This window comes from Mus caroli, unplaced genomic scaffold, assembly GCF_978045245.1.
Source record: "Mus caroli unplaced genomic scaffold, Mus_caroli_1 scaffold_20, whole genome shotgun sequence".
Classification (NCBI taxonomy): domain Eukaryota; kingdom Metazoa; phylum Chordata; class Mammalia; order Rodentia; family Muridae; genus Mus; species Mus caroli.
In genome coordinates this window covers 17,825,542-17,840,153 of record NW_028227275.1, presented here as the reverse complement: position 1 = coordinate 17,840,153, position 14,612 = coordinate 17,825,542, and the positions used below count along the sequence as shown (strand labels likewise).

General features: G+C 47.0%; 1 protein-coding gene across 4 annotated transcripts in view; it reads left to right on the top strand.

Annotated features, from left to right (window-relative positions):
- Positions 1 to 14,612, top strand: part of Cnnm1 (cyclin and CBS domain divalent metal cation transport mediator 1) — a 57,299-nt gene that overhangs the window by 31,077 nt on the left and 11,610 nt on the right. For 2 of the 4 annotated variants that reach the window (XM_021151433.3, XM_029472841.2), the window contains exons 5-8: positions 225 to 324; positions 767 to 814; positions 4,560 to 4,622; positions 13,813 to 13,976. In XM_021151433.3, coding sequence (XP_021007092.1) covers positions 225 to 324; positions 767 to 814; positions 4,560 to 4,622; positions 13,813 to 13,976 — 375 coding nt within the window. The remainder of the gene's footprint in view (positions 1 to 224; positions 325 to 766; positions 815 to 4,559; positions 4,623 to 13,812; positions 13,977 to 14,612) is intronic. The other 2 variants (XM_021151434.2, XM_029472842.2) reach the window with 1 other exon arrangement.

The following is a 14,612-nucleotide window of genomic DNA, read 5'->3' as shown; positions in this document are numbered from 1 at the left end:
ACGTGCTGCTTTAGGACTGATAAAGCTGTGAATTCACTGCAAGGGGCTTCTGAAGTCGGAGCTTGTGTTTCTGTAAAGGAAATCTAGGCAGAATTAACACTGCCCTGTGATCATGTGAGTCCATTTGTCCTTGCCCACAAAAGTCCTTAGGGTCTGAGCGAACGCAAGACCTGGAAGTGCCCATCCCAGCCTCAGTAAGCTCCTTACCCTCCTTCTGTCTCCAGGGCAAAGTGGAGGTGGAGGTTGGTAAGGAAGGCCTTCGCTTTGAGAACGGAGCCTTTACCTACTATGGTGTTCCAGCCATCATGACCAGCGCTTGCTCAGGTATTCCAGTTCTCAAGCCGGGAGTTTATCAGGGAAGCAGTGGGGCCCACCAAGAAAGATCTAGGCGCAAGTCACGACTTTTGTGTTGACTCCTGTTAAACACCTTCAAAATAAGCTGTTTCGCTTCCTTGGCTCGGGTTTCCTTCTGTGCAAAGAGGGCATAAAAATAACTTCAGATTTTGTTTGGCTTTAAGAGGAAGAAAATTGAGGTGGGGGTGGAAAAGGTAATCTTGTAGCAAGTGCTGGGGTGGAGACCGGGCTTTTCTGTAAGAAAGGACACATTGTTTCACGCTACCTGTCTTCCCTACTACCCTCCTTCCTGTTTGATTGCCTGATTCCTGCAGGGCTAATTGGTGCTGGGGTGGAGTAGAAGTGGAGATTTCCATGAGACATTCTGTTTTCTGAATTACTTCTGAAACCCACTGCACCCTTCTGTCCTTAGATAATGACGTGCGGAAGGTTGGAAGTCTGGCTGGATCCTCTGTCTTCCGTATGTATCTCTCAAACCCCTTCCTCATGTCTTCCCTGCCATGGTCCTGCCTCAGCCCACTCTGGGAACCTGAACCAGGCTATTTGAACATGGGCTGGGTTAACGTGAATGCCGGCAGCTTCATTGTAATGCTCTGCCGGGAACACTGCCTCCCACCAGGTACCCACAGAGCACGGAGGCTTAGCTTTTGTGTGTCTGGAATGTGTGCCTTGGCTTCTCTGTTCATGCACAAGGGATGAACAGAAGTGTGGCTTGCGGGGGAGGGGGGAGGGTCCATGAGTTGCAACTTGTCGGGGAATGCAGGAAGTTGATCTGTATGCTCTGGTGGCCGTCCAGTTTTGCCTTCTGTGCAATGGTAATTCACCCTTGGCCTTTATCTGAAGTGCTATAATATTTTGGTTTGGTTTGGTTTTGGTCTATGATGTTTGTCCTCAGGAAAAGGTAACTGTGGCGTTTGGTGTTGTGGCTCAAGGCTGGTGGAATCTGTTGCTTAGCCATTGCTCTTTCCTTGCCTACAGCTTTTCTGTCGGCAACAAGGTGGCTGCCAGCTGGCCATGCATGCAGCTTGGGGGTGTGTGCGAACTGGCACAGGGCTGGTGGCTGGCTTGATCTGCCCTTCTGTGCTCTACCTTGCTAGTTTCTGTGCAGAATCAGTGTGTTTGTGTGTAGAAAGCATGGCTTCAATTGTGATCCGAATGTAATCTAGAAAGAATTTTCTCTAGAATTCCTTTAGATTCATTGGCTTAAATTTTGCAGTGGCCACTTAAATGTCAAGTGGGGTATTTCCTTTCATCATAAAAGAGATTTTACATAGTGTTTTATATTTGGATTTATCTAAAGGCTTTGAAGCATCATAGGCCAAGAACAGCAAGTTAAATGTCACTTCAGAATGAGAAAAAAGGGGCAGAGTGTATAGAGCAGTGGCCAAGTAGTTGTCTGGCAAGGTCAAGGCCCTGAGTTCAAATCCCAACCCCACAAAAAAATAGATAATAAATAAATTTATTAATTAAAATTCTAATAAGAAAAGGTGAAGAAATGATTTGTCCCAAATCACCTAGGCAATTGATGACTTAGCCTGGATGGGACCTCTCATGTTTCATGACTAGTTCACGCAGCACAATGGATACAGATTTTAGATCATTGTGGTCCAGAATTCAGTCGCTGTATAGATATGATAGGGCTGTTAAGATGCTACCAAGAGGCTGGGCATGGTGGCGCACGCCTTTAATCCCAGCACTAGGGAGGCAGAGGCAGGCGGATTACTAAATTCGAGGCCAACCTGGTCTACAAAGTGAGTTCCAGGACAGCCAGGACTATACAGAGAAACCCTGTCTCGGGGGGGAAAAAATGCTACCTAGAAATTCTGGCTCTGCTCTGGCTCTTCAAAAAGAGCCGTGAAAAAAGAAAAGCAGAAAACAAAGAGTGTCATAGATCTCGCCACCTCCTTCCCTCTCCAGTTCATATGACGTTCTTTAAAAAGGTCCAACAAGAGGGTCCGTCAGGAACGGACCCTTGCTGCTGAGTCAGATGAGACTGAGTTTGTTACCATGGAGCCCACACTGGAAAAAAAGATAACTGACCTTCACCCACATGCTATGCCACACCTACCCACAGACACACGAATAAGTAAACTAAAAACAACGTCAAGTGAGTAGATATTACCTGGCTTCCGCGGATCCTCGTTCTCTAAAAAAAAATCCCTCAGTTTCATCAGTGAGAAGAGTAAACTTGCAACCATAGTCTTTTTCCCCCCTATTTTATTAAAGTTTTTAAGATAGCATACAAAGCGATGGGTTTTACCACGGCATCTTCATACACGTGAGTCATTATACTTTGTATTTAACTAACTAAAGGGAAGCGTTCCATTCTCTTTTCTTTCCCATGCTTCTGAGCCTTTGCACATACATTCTCAGGAAAGACAAAGAACATTGCCCAGTAGGGGAAAAGAGGTTGTCTGTCCTCCATCGAATCCTCCCCCCACCCCAAGTGAAGTGTGAGCTAAATGCAAAGTCCACCCCCACCCCAATGTTGTTCTCTGAGCTGGTGCTGATGTCAAGGTCCAAGAGCCCCCAGCTCCACATTTTTTAAAATTTATTTATTATTATACATAAGTACACTGTAGCTGACTTCAAATGCACCAGAAGAGGCTGTCAGAGCTCATTACTGGTGGTTGTGAGCCACCATATGGTTGCTGGGATTTGAACTCAGGAACTTCTGAAGAGCAGTCAGTGCTCTTACCTGCTGAGCCATCTCGCCAGCCCCCCAGCTCCACATTTTACCAGCCAGGAACATCAGCATGTAGTTGGGAGGTGGAGCTTGAGCCTAAGCCACACCACAGGACAGTCAACTCTTGCAGGGTCTTGACCTAGTTCAACTCCTGTGATTTGTGTCTCAGTGTTGAACCTGACATTACAGAGATTCTCCCAGGTGTTCCTGAGGGTGCCTCAGGAAACACAGTCCATACTCTGCTCTCTGTCCCTCTTTGAGGCAGGGTCTCACTAGCCTAGAACTTGCTATGCAGACCAGAACTCACAAAGAGCTGCCTGCCTCCATCTGCGTGCCATGGTGCCCAGCTAGCACTCTATTCTTTATCTTGACTTTGATTGCCAAGAAATCCTAGAGCCCATGATGAGGGAGCCTGGCTTTCTAGAGAAACCTCACATGAGCCCAGGTATCACAGAAGCACACAGACCTATGCAGGGGCCGGGGAGAAGGAGCCTTCCATTTGCTTAGCAGAGTAGACATTTAATTTAGGAAGAACCGATTCTCCTGGAGACTGGGGTTTATTGCTCCAGTGCGTCTCCAAACAGAGGCCAGTTCAGACACTCATTAACATCCTATGGCAGAATGGTCCCCAGGTAGGTCTAAAACCTCCTCCTCTTCCCCCGCTTGGATAAATAATTTGAGATCAAATCCGTGCTGTAGGAGATAAGGACCCAGAAGCCTCCTATTTCATGTGCCTTCATGCTGTAGGTCGGTTTCCTTTGGGTCCTGGGAAGGGATTGTGAGAATGATCAGATAAGACAGAGTCCTGTGTAGGTTAACATCAGGATTAACATGAGGAGAGGACCGAAGCCATGAGTGATGGCCAGGGCCATTTCTGTCTCTGGGAACAGAGAAAGGGGGAGAGAAAAGAGAAGAAAAGAAAGAGGTGCTTTGGAAACCACCTGATTTGATTCATAACGTTGAATCACAGTTGTGCCACTAGAATCCTGCCCTGCCTTTGCCTAAGGTCTCTGGGCAAAGAGCAGCACCTGGGAGCCCTGGCAGAATCCAGCCTCCTAGCAGATGTCCTCATAGGAGCATCCTGGCCTCTGAATGTCTAACCGAGTGCTCTCCTGCAGTTGAACAGGCTACGTGTGGCCACTGGGAGAGCAGAGGGCAGGGCACAGTGCTGGCCTCTAGCAGACTTGCCAGCTTAAGGTGGGCCCCTCAGAAATGGCTGCTCATGAGCTCTCCCCAAGGGCACTGGCTGTGTTAGTCCCTGGCATCTGTGAGTCCCGCTGAGGTGATTACATATCCTCTCAGGAGACCTTCAGTGGAGTTCATTTTATTTTGTCTCTCTGGAGAGTGACTCCATAAACATAGAACTCCTGTGCTTTCCAAAGCAAGGTTTATTTTTGCCAAGAAATGTGCTATTGTGAAGAACCGGGAACAGACGGTCTCACCCTCTTTGCTTTGTCTCTCTTCTTTTGTGTTTATCTCCTTTTTTGCCACTCACATGCCCTTGACCCCTACTCCTTAGTGCCCGTCTCTGTGTCTCGTACCTTCGCCTTCAGCAGAGGGGACTCTCTGGCAGGCTCCCCAGGTAAACATGCATGAGTATCTTTGGTCTCTGTAGATCCAGTCGGGTTAGCAGGAGGCATTTGGTCTCCTTTCACTGTCCTGCATGAGAACTGGCCTCTACCCGCAGGCTCCTGGATGACTAAGACATAAAGCATCACACAAATAATAACTGATTTGCATAGTGTCAGGAATTTTCCTGCCAGGGTGTGTGTGTGGGTGTGTGTGTGTGTGTGTATGTGTGTGTGTATGTGTGTGTGTGTGCATGTGTGTGCGTGTGTGTGTGTGTATCTGTGTGTGTATCTGTGTGTGTGAGTGTGTGTGTGTATGTGTGTGTATGTGTGTGTATGTGTGTGCGTGTGTGTGCGTGTGTGTATCTGTGTGTGTATCTGTGTGTGTGAGTGCGTGCAAGTGCGTGTGCGCGCGCACGTGTGTGTATGTGTGTATGTGTGTGTGTGTGAATGTGTGAATGTGTGTGTATGTGTGTGTGTGAGTGCATGTGCGTGCGTGTGTGTGTGCACACGCGTGTGTGTATGTGTGTGTGTGTGTATTGTGTGTGTGTATGTGTGTGAGTGCATGTGCCTGTGTGAGTGCGTGTGCATGTGTGTGTGTGTGTGTGTGTGTTTGAGGTCAGAAGTAATGTACATTCTCCCACATAATTTGACTCTTGCCGAGTGGGGGGATAAAAAGTGCAGAAGAGACAGAGGAAATGATGGAACACTGTCCTACCTGCCTAGCATCCCTTTTGCTTCAACCTTTGCTTCCCTGTAGTTAGCTGCTAACCCATCCCCCTCTTCTTAGTACTCCACTGTGTGATAGTATGCTCATTTCTGCACCTACAGAGGTTACTACTGTATGTAAAAGTGCCCAAATACCTTTCCATTTGGTGTAGCACCTCATGTTAATGATATAAAACTTGACGGTTTTCTTGTTAAATCTAGTGAAACCTCTTAGAGTACTCAGTAACTCAATGACTGCATTGGGTACGGCAAAGTTGAATAATTAAATGGCTGTTTATGTTGTTTCTATCTTTAGAAGTTTATCTCTTAGTACCATGGAGTGCAGACCAAAGCAGGAATGTATTAGATAAATTTTCCTGAAGTTAACAAGCCCATTCCCTCCCTCTCCCTCCCTCCCTCTAGCCCTCTCCCTCCATCTCTCCCTCTCCCTCCCTGTCTCCATCCCTTTCCCCCTCTCTTTCCCTCCCTCTGTCTCTGTCTCTGTCTCTGTCTCTCTGTCTCTCTCTTCCTTCCCTCTCCCCTCTCCTTCTTTCCCTCTCTCCCTCCCTCCACCTTCTTCCTCGCTCCCCAAGTGTTCCTTCTCTTCCCTTCTTTCTCCTCTCACATCCTGGCCTACTCTGCCCCCTTTCTCTCTCTGCCTCTACTCCCTTGCCCAGACCCCAGATTCCTTCTGTACTAGAAAGAATGAAGTCCATCATTCCCTGTGGTTACCCCACCTATGTTTCCCTCCCCAAACCCTCTGTATCCTCAGTGACCCAAAACCCTGTTACATCTGGTCAGTTGACCTTCTACATTGGAAAGGCCGTGTCCTAAGACCTCAAACCTCATATTTATAACCTCAAACACAGATATTTTAACTTGTCTCCCAAATCACATTTTCCCATCAAAAACCATCTGGCTCCCATGTTTATCTGTTCAAGACAACTTAACCACCTTCTCAAATTTCACCAAAGTTTTCTGTCTCTGTGGATGGTAATTTTCCACTAAGGAATAAAGCTCTTCTTGCTTTGTGAGCATTCATGCCTTCCCAATGGCTACAGGCTAGAATAGTCGATGCGAGAGGCCAATCTGGTATCCACACCAGCTAAGCGGTCTCACCCCCGCATGCCAGCAGAATTAGAGGCAACCACATCATGGACCTTCAAGTCTAGGCAAATGCCAAGCTGTACTGCAAATGAGCTGCAGAAGGGGTGGGGGGGGGTTCGTATTTTTACAGGATTTTAAACCAGAAGAATCAAAGCAGGCATATATTTTTCTTTTTAATTAACCCTTAACTATCCAGACATCCCAGTTATAATTTCTCAGTGTAAAGGATAGTGGTGGTTCACAATATTTATTATGAAAAAACGTCTGTAACCCAATGCCAGAGAATAAACAGGCTTGCTGTGTAGCCTTTCTCCCACCAGCGACAGAGACTTCCTCCCACTCTGGCTGACATGCACCCCAGGGAGTTCTTCTCCCCATTTTCCATGACTGTGGATGTTTAATCCAACATGAAACTGCAAAAAAAAAAAAAAAAAAAACAAGCTGAGAACAAGCCCATCCTTTTCCCAGTCTTGATTCAGCTCTGCCGAGTGAACCAGTCATAGGTGCAGCACGAGAAAGCTACAAGGAGCAGGTACCTTCTCTTTCTGCTCTTTCTACCATTCTTGCTGATGGGCTCTGTCTTTGGACAACCGCTAGCCTCCATGATAGCTGGCTGACATTCTCAGGACCCTACACTACAGCATTGCCTCTCACACTGACTCTTGTTTCTGTCCTATGTTAGCAAAGATGCCTGGGAGGTTTGTGGCAAGGAATCATGGGTTCCTTCTGGTCTCAGTTTTTATTCCTGTTCCAGAAATATAAGCTTATATACATATTAAGCCTTAACTTGTCTTGCACGGGGGGGGGGGGAGGATAACCCCTAGAAATGAAAAAGTTTTAAAAACAAATCCGAGTTCCAGAAAGAGAGGTCAAAACTTCAGAGTACTGGCTGCTCTTGCAGTGGACCCAGGTTGAGTTCCCAGTACCCACATGGCAGCTCAGAACCCTCTGTAACTCCAGATACTGGGGATCCAGTGCCCTCTTCTGGCCTCAGCGAAATCTAGGCATTCTACACGGTATACATATATACTTGCAGACAAAACACTTGTATAAATAAAATAAATTCTGAAAGTTAAGAAGAAGAAATTTTATAAAAGAAATCATTTTATCCTAGTTTCTCAGCTGTTCTGAGAGAGGGGCGGGGATTATTACAGGGAGACAGACTCACAGACATAAGCTGTCTGGTCAGTCCTGTATTTATCATAAGTAGGTAGAGACATGAGAAATCCAGGTCCCTCGATGCTGCTTTCTCTTGCCTGGGAAAGTTACTGCATCTCTACACGTAGGCATTTTGCGCCCCCTAGAGGACAACGTCTGCATTAGTCATGCTAATGACTGGCACTCACATTGGATGGAGTCCAAGAGTCCTTGTACCAAATATTTCAAAAATACTGAGCATGTGACTGCAAATCATTATCCATGAGGCATTTCTTTGAGTCTGAAGTAAGGAGAGCTTAGTGGTCCATGGATCACCTCCAGAGAACAGTGCAATTAGCTAACTGCAGGTGCTTTTGTTTAAAAACGAAACTTCTCCTTGGCCCCACTGCAGTTATCTCTCCCTCTCACCAAATTCATCCCCTCGTTCTTCTCCTGATGGAGACAATATCAACTTTCCCATGGCAATCCTCCTAAATCCACAAAACTACAGAGACAGAGACATCACAACCAAGGCTATTGTCTATCCGTAATGTGCTTTGAGATCAAAGATGATGTCGTCTTCTGCCGGAGTATACAAGGAGTCCCTAAAAATAATCTTCCAGCTTTGTACAATGTGGCAAGTGGAAATATTCCTTGGGGTTGGCTCTTGTGCAGTAAACATTTGGGAACCATTAACACACTCCTTGAAACGTGAGCAAGTTCATCTGGGATCGTAACTGGGGCTGGCTTGCAGGGTTCACGTGGGGCTTGATGGAGGGCTGGCTCTTGGCATTTGGTTGTCTGATGTTAAAGAAAAAACAAACTACCAAGAATGATGAATTTTAATAATCTTAGTTTGTACTCTTATAAGCCTGTGTAATTAAAGCCCATCCCTATCTAATTTGGGGAACACAGATGACCTGTGGTAGTAACCCTGACCAAAGGAAAGCCGTTCCCCCCATCCCTCTGTCATGATCCAAAAGATGTAGACAGGCGGGCACAGAGCCCCCAAATCTTTATGCTCCAAAGGGGAGGCGAGCATTATGCCTGTGGATTTTGAGTTTTGTTCCCTGTTGAGGGTACACTAGATAAAGGTAGGCACAAGAAAGACAAGAGTCCTGGAACTATGTGACAGTCTTCAAGGTGGCCTGTATATTAGTTGAGATTAAAGAGATTCTACCCAGCATCGTTCACTATATGAAATATTCCTCCATGTCTTCTTCTACCTCCCCAAATTTTACTGCAATATATTCTCCACCCAACCTCGGTCACTCTAAGCTGCTAGCCAGACCAGACAACTCTTCAGGATGACCACACATGGCAGCAGTGGAGTGGATGGAGGTCTACCACAGTCCTCCAGAGAGTTGGTGATGCTAAGTAGGAAGCAGTGTTCCCTTCTACCTAGTCACCCTGGAGCCAGCTACATGGTCTAAGACCAAAGGCAGGCCAGAGGCATGTTAGCCACTTGGCCCAGCTCCTGTTGGTGTCCCTGTGGTCAGCAGCGATGTGTTCTGTTGTCCGATCTGATGCATTCAAACCCCCCTCGCGTCACACTTAGGGTTTTCCACTTTGCTTCGTCCCCCAAGCTGTGCCTCTGTGCTCTTAGGAAATGTCAAGGGGAATTAAGACAACTTGAACGAGTTTGCCATGCTGCTGGGGCACTCGTCTGTTACTGATTTCTTCTCTTTTTTATTAAAAGCATTTCCCTTTCCATCTCCCCCGCTCCGAAGCCTCCCAGTATGTGCACAATTACCAAAGTGCCGAGTCATCAGTGTCCTACCTATTGAGGAATGTCAGGCCCTGGGACGCTGAAACAGTGTCTTGCACAACACTCAGATGAGCTGGGAGTTTCTTTGTCACGAATGAGGGTTCTTTCTTTTTTTCTCTCTCTCTCTTAATTTCTTTTACAAGACAGTTGTATCTTTTGGTGTTGAGAATCTTTGGGGTTTTATAAATAAACATCCAGTGGTGTATTTACTTTTAAAAAATATTAAAACATGTTTCTCCTTACAACACAACAGTGACACACACACACACAAACACACACACATCCTATTTAAAGAGAGCTATTTTGAGCTCTCTTTCCTCTATGAACTATAGTCACCTGGGGAAGCCCATTTCTCCAAGAAGCTAGGGCTGATAGCAGGATGCCAGAAGTATTGCTGTATAGAGTTAAATCCAAGACGCCTCAGGCCTTGGTCTAGCAGCTTAGGGGACAGGCCAGGGAACACCCAGGGAGCTCAAGACTCTGCCTTCTCTTTAACAACAGTGTGTGAGACAAAGTGGAAAACCCTAAGTGTGGTGCAAGGGGGGTTTGAATACATCAGATCAGACAACAGAACACATCAGTACTGACCACAGAGACATTAATAGAATCTGGGCCAAGTGGCCAACATGCCTCTGGCCTGCTTTTGGTCTTATACCGTGTGTGTGTGTGTGTGTGTAATATATATTATATACACACACATACACACATATGTGTATGTATATGTGTGTGTGTGTATATATATATGATATATATACATATACACATACATATGTATGTATATCATATACACATACACAGTGTTTAACATGTGAGTCCCTGAATAAAAACAGGGTGATCTCCTTGTCCTAGGTGCTCACGATGAGAGCTTAGCAGAGAACTAGAATGTACTTGCCTCTATTGTTACCTCCATTCCCTGTTGTAAGGAATGGAAATGATTCAGGCAGATGAGTCTGCAGATGGGGAAAGCTCAGTAGGTAAGAGAGGTTCCTTTCCCTGTCATCCTTCCCAAATAGTGTCTGGAAATGTGACCCAAGATCAGGATGTAGAGCAGAGGCTGTGGGCTGCAAAGCCCCCGCTTGGTCAGGAAAAGTGGAAGATGCACCCATGAAGTTGCAGGCAGAACTCAAGCCTTCTCCCCTGAGCTACGCCTGACTCAGTGGACGCCGAGTCAGTTTTGCAGACCCTGATCGCATGCCAAACTACCTGCTACTAGCACAGCTACCCCAGAGGACGGAGCTCTGGCTTTCTTAGCCAGTTGCTACCCCAAAGAGCTACAAGTAGATTTGGCCAAGCCAGAACCCGTCAGTTTGTTCTCAAGGGACCAAGACCACAGTCTTATGGCTCACAGCCACTGGTGCATGTGTCCCTGTGTTCTCGGTCACTGCCGTGTCAATCCTCAATCACTCTGGATGGTCTGGTCCTCCAACACCTGTGAATGAGGCACTTCCACAGGCCTGACTCCAGGACCTCTTGTCTCACACACTGTTGTTAAAGAGAAGGCAGAGTCTTGGTGCTCCCTGGCCTGTCCCCTAAGCTGCTAGGCCAAGGCCTGAGGCGTCTTGGATTTAACTCTATACAGCAATACTTCTGGCATCCTGCTATCAGCCCTAGCTTCTTGGAGAAATGGCTTCCCCAGGTGACTATAGTTCGCAGAGGAAAGAGAGCCCTAAATACCTCCCTTTAACAGGATTTAGATTCTAAATTAAAATCCCTCCGAGGGCTGGTGATAGGTACCGATCTGTCCACTCTGCGTTTGTACTGAGTACCTGCCCCAGGTCAGGCTCTGAGGGTGTATGCTGATGACGATTAGGAAAGGCGGGAATCAGGAAAGGCGAGGGCTGTACCTTCGCTGGATTCAGGGTTAACAGAGCTGATAAATATGTAATCAATCTTTGTAAAAAGTGCTTTTGGAAGGACTGGAAAGAGGCAGTAACAGAGAGCTTCCAGGGTACCCAGATGAGGTCTTCAGAGAAGTAAGCATCCTCAGAGACAGCTAGGGATTAAGAAGGAAGCCACCTTGGCAGGCAGGCCTGGGAACCAAGAGACTGGCATCTTCTCAGAAAGAGGCACTTCCGTCACTGAGGGTGCCCAAGGAAGCCAGAGGCCAAGAGCAAAGAGGGAGGCCCAAGACTAAATCAGTCAGGAGAGTGGGGGTCAGCAAGGAGCCTGGGTTTACTCAGGTGGAATCAGAAATGAATTTGTGGAAACAGCTCTCAGTGGTCTCCTTCTCCCCACACTTCCACGTTTTGTGATTTCTATGGCCCATGATAATCAAGATCCATAAATATTAAGATGAAAATTTAGGAAACAGGGAAGTCACAATGTATAAACAACTTTTATCGTTGTGTATATTATAATTCTACTTCATTCGTTAAAACTTAGTGGTAAATGGTCTCTTACTGTATCTATGTTGTCAGTTTTATCATGTGTATGTGAGAAAGGGGAAACCCAGTGTATAAATTGGGTTTCTACTATTGGAGTGTATGGCATTGACTTGGAGTCATGGGATCTCCCCCTGCGCACGCACGCAGGCACACACACACACACACACACACAGAGAGAGAGAGAGAGAGAGAGAGAGAGAGAGAGAGAGAGAGAGAGAGGAAACTGCTGTTTGAGATTAATAAGGAGAACAGATTGGGACCCAGACAAAACCAATGGTCACTGACCTTGAGTAGGAAGAGGAGAAAACAGAGAGAGCCCTTTGGGTTAGAAGCCAATGGCAGGTGTTGGTGTGGTCCTAAGGGAGTGGGGAAGTCAGGGCTGATCCCTGGTTCCTGGAGGCAAATAGCTTCAAGCAAGTAAATGGCCTTTCAGAGATGACTAAGGTAAAAGTGGGTTCCTCTGCCCTATGATCCTATGAGAGCGGTGTTGACCCTGTGGTTCTAGAGAGAATGTGATTCAGCCTCTGTTTAGTATTTCTGCTGTGTGGGTTGCCAAGCTGTCATGGCTTGGCAAATAGACACGTCATCAGACTCTATGACTCACTCCAGCAGGTGCCGACCAGCCGTCTTTTTTTTTTTTTTTTTTTAAGATTTTATTATATGTAAGTACACTGTAGCTGTCTTCAGACACTCCAGAAGAGGGCGCCAGATCTCATTACAGATGGTTGTGAGCCACCATGTGGTTGCTGGGATTTGAACTCTGGACCTTTGGAAGAGCAGTCAGGTGCTCTTACCCACTGAGCCATCTCACCAGCCCCAGCCGACCAGCCGTCTTGATTGACATGAGCATCATCTCACGGGGCAGAATCAAACCCCTAAGTGTCTACCCTGAGTGGACTTTGAAGACTTTGAGTCTTCACTCGAGCTGAGGTGGATCTGAGTTCTGAGAAGCCAGCAGCCTCCTTAGTGTCTTGGGAAGACATGCAGACGGCATCAGTTGGGAAACGGGATGAGAAGGGCTTTGCCTTCTCTAGTTGGACTGGTCCCAGTGTTGAGACAGTGCTTAAGATCACCTTCGGCTTTCCTCCCCACTATTGGTCCGAGGGAAGGCAGATCACTGTCCATTTTAAATTCAAATGGCACAGTCTTTACTGAGTTTAAAGAAACTATGGAGACGTTTAAGTCTTTGGCTGAAAGTCTGTGAATCATTCCAGGTTCTATTTATGCTAGAATGAGCTTCTCTGTGACCCATATTTCTAAGGACTACTGTCCTGGATAATACAAGACATTCATAATAGGCAAGGGGCTGTGCCCAGCCTGAGCCCATGTTCTTCCTGCTACATATCTCAGACATGCAGAATTCTATAGTTCCACAACCAAATATCCCTGAAAGATACAGAGTCCAGGAGCCCTAAGACCAGAGCCTGGCTCACTCCACGCAACCCTGTTACTGCCATAAAACTCATGGAGTGGAGCCTTGCTTTACAGGTTGGTATGAACGGGCGTAAAAGGAAAGGCTAAAATATTTTTAACTGCATGTTAACATGCTATACAACTTGTAACTATTTACCCTTATGGCTCGTGGACCCACCCACCGCCTGCCACTGCTCAGGCAGGCCAAGTTAGCCCCCATAAAATACGGCTATGGTGAAATGACAGGTGATCCTGAAGATAAGCCTAAGGCCTTGGTCTTTCTGTCATAACACTGTATACAGCACCTTGTCCCAGCAGAGAAGTACCATAAACACAGCACTATCCTTGTGTAGTTGGGGCTCCTCCTACACCTAACTTAAAGACAAGAGCCAAGACAGCCTCCTACTTCTGTCCCCACCCCCATCTAGGGAAACAGAGCACTCTGGCTTCCTCCCCAGGCCAAGTCGGGCATCACGGGAGACAACATGGACAAGCTACCCCCTTCTTGGGCTCTAGTGGGGTGTGGGCCCCTGTCCTTACAGTGCCATAGCCTGGTAATGCCATGGGACCTCGGTAAACAGCGCCTTTCTCTCTCTTCCTCCTTCCTCTCGTCCTTCCTCTCTTTTTCCCACCCGCCATTCCTTGTCTCCTCTCTCGTTTCCCCTCCCTCTTCCTCACCATCTGCAGTAAACCGGTCCCCTTCTCGCTGCAGCGGGTTGAATCGCTCGGAGTCTCCAAACCGAGAGCGCAGTGACTTCGGCGGAAGCAACACGCAGCTGTACAGCAGCAGCAACAACCTCTACACACCCGACTACTCGGTGCACATTCTCAGTGATGTGCAGTTCGTGAAGGTAACTCCTCCAGGAGGGCAGCAGGCTGGGGGCAGTGGGACAGACCTAAGCATAATACACACACCATTTCCCTGCCCCATGGTGTGCTGGGCGACCGTTCTTCCCTGGCTGTACAAAGCCCTGCTTTTAGTAAGCTTCATTGTTGCCATGTGTCATGGTTGTTGTTAAGCATTTGTCCCGGTCGGGGTTCCTTTATTTCCTATGGAGACGCTAAGGCACACGTTAAAGGGAGAGGAGCTTGTCTGAGAAGTGTTTCTAACAGAACTGTCTCTTCTGAACCCCTGGCATTGCCACTAGATTGATGTTATTCATTTCTTCTAAGGTCAGTTGGCCAGGGATAAATAAACCAAACATATAGAAAGCCATGATGATCTTCTACGGCAGAGTCTTGACTTATATGATGGAATTTCTAAACCATAATACTAAAGTCTGCTGGTTGGTAGTACTGGGCTCATAAATTCAGGTCACAGATTGAGCAGTCTCATCGATGTCTGCGTTGTGCTTGGTATTGACAAGACACTGTGGCAGCTGCTTCTCTAGAGATGGCATGGCAATATCGGGGGTGAGGGAGACGGGGAAGCGCACAGTAACCCAGGTAAAGCTCAATTGTTCATACTGAGCCACAGCATAAATAGA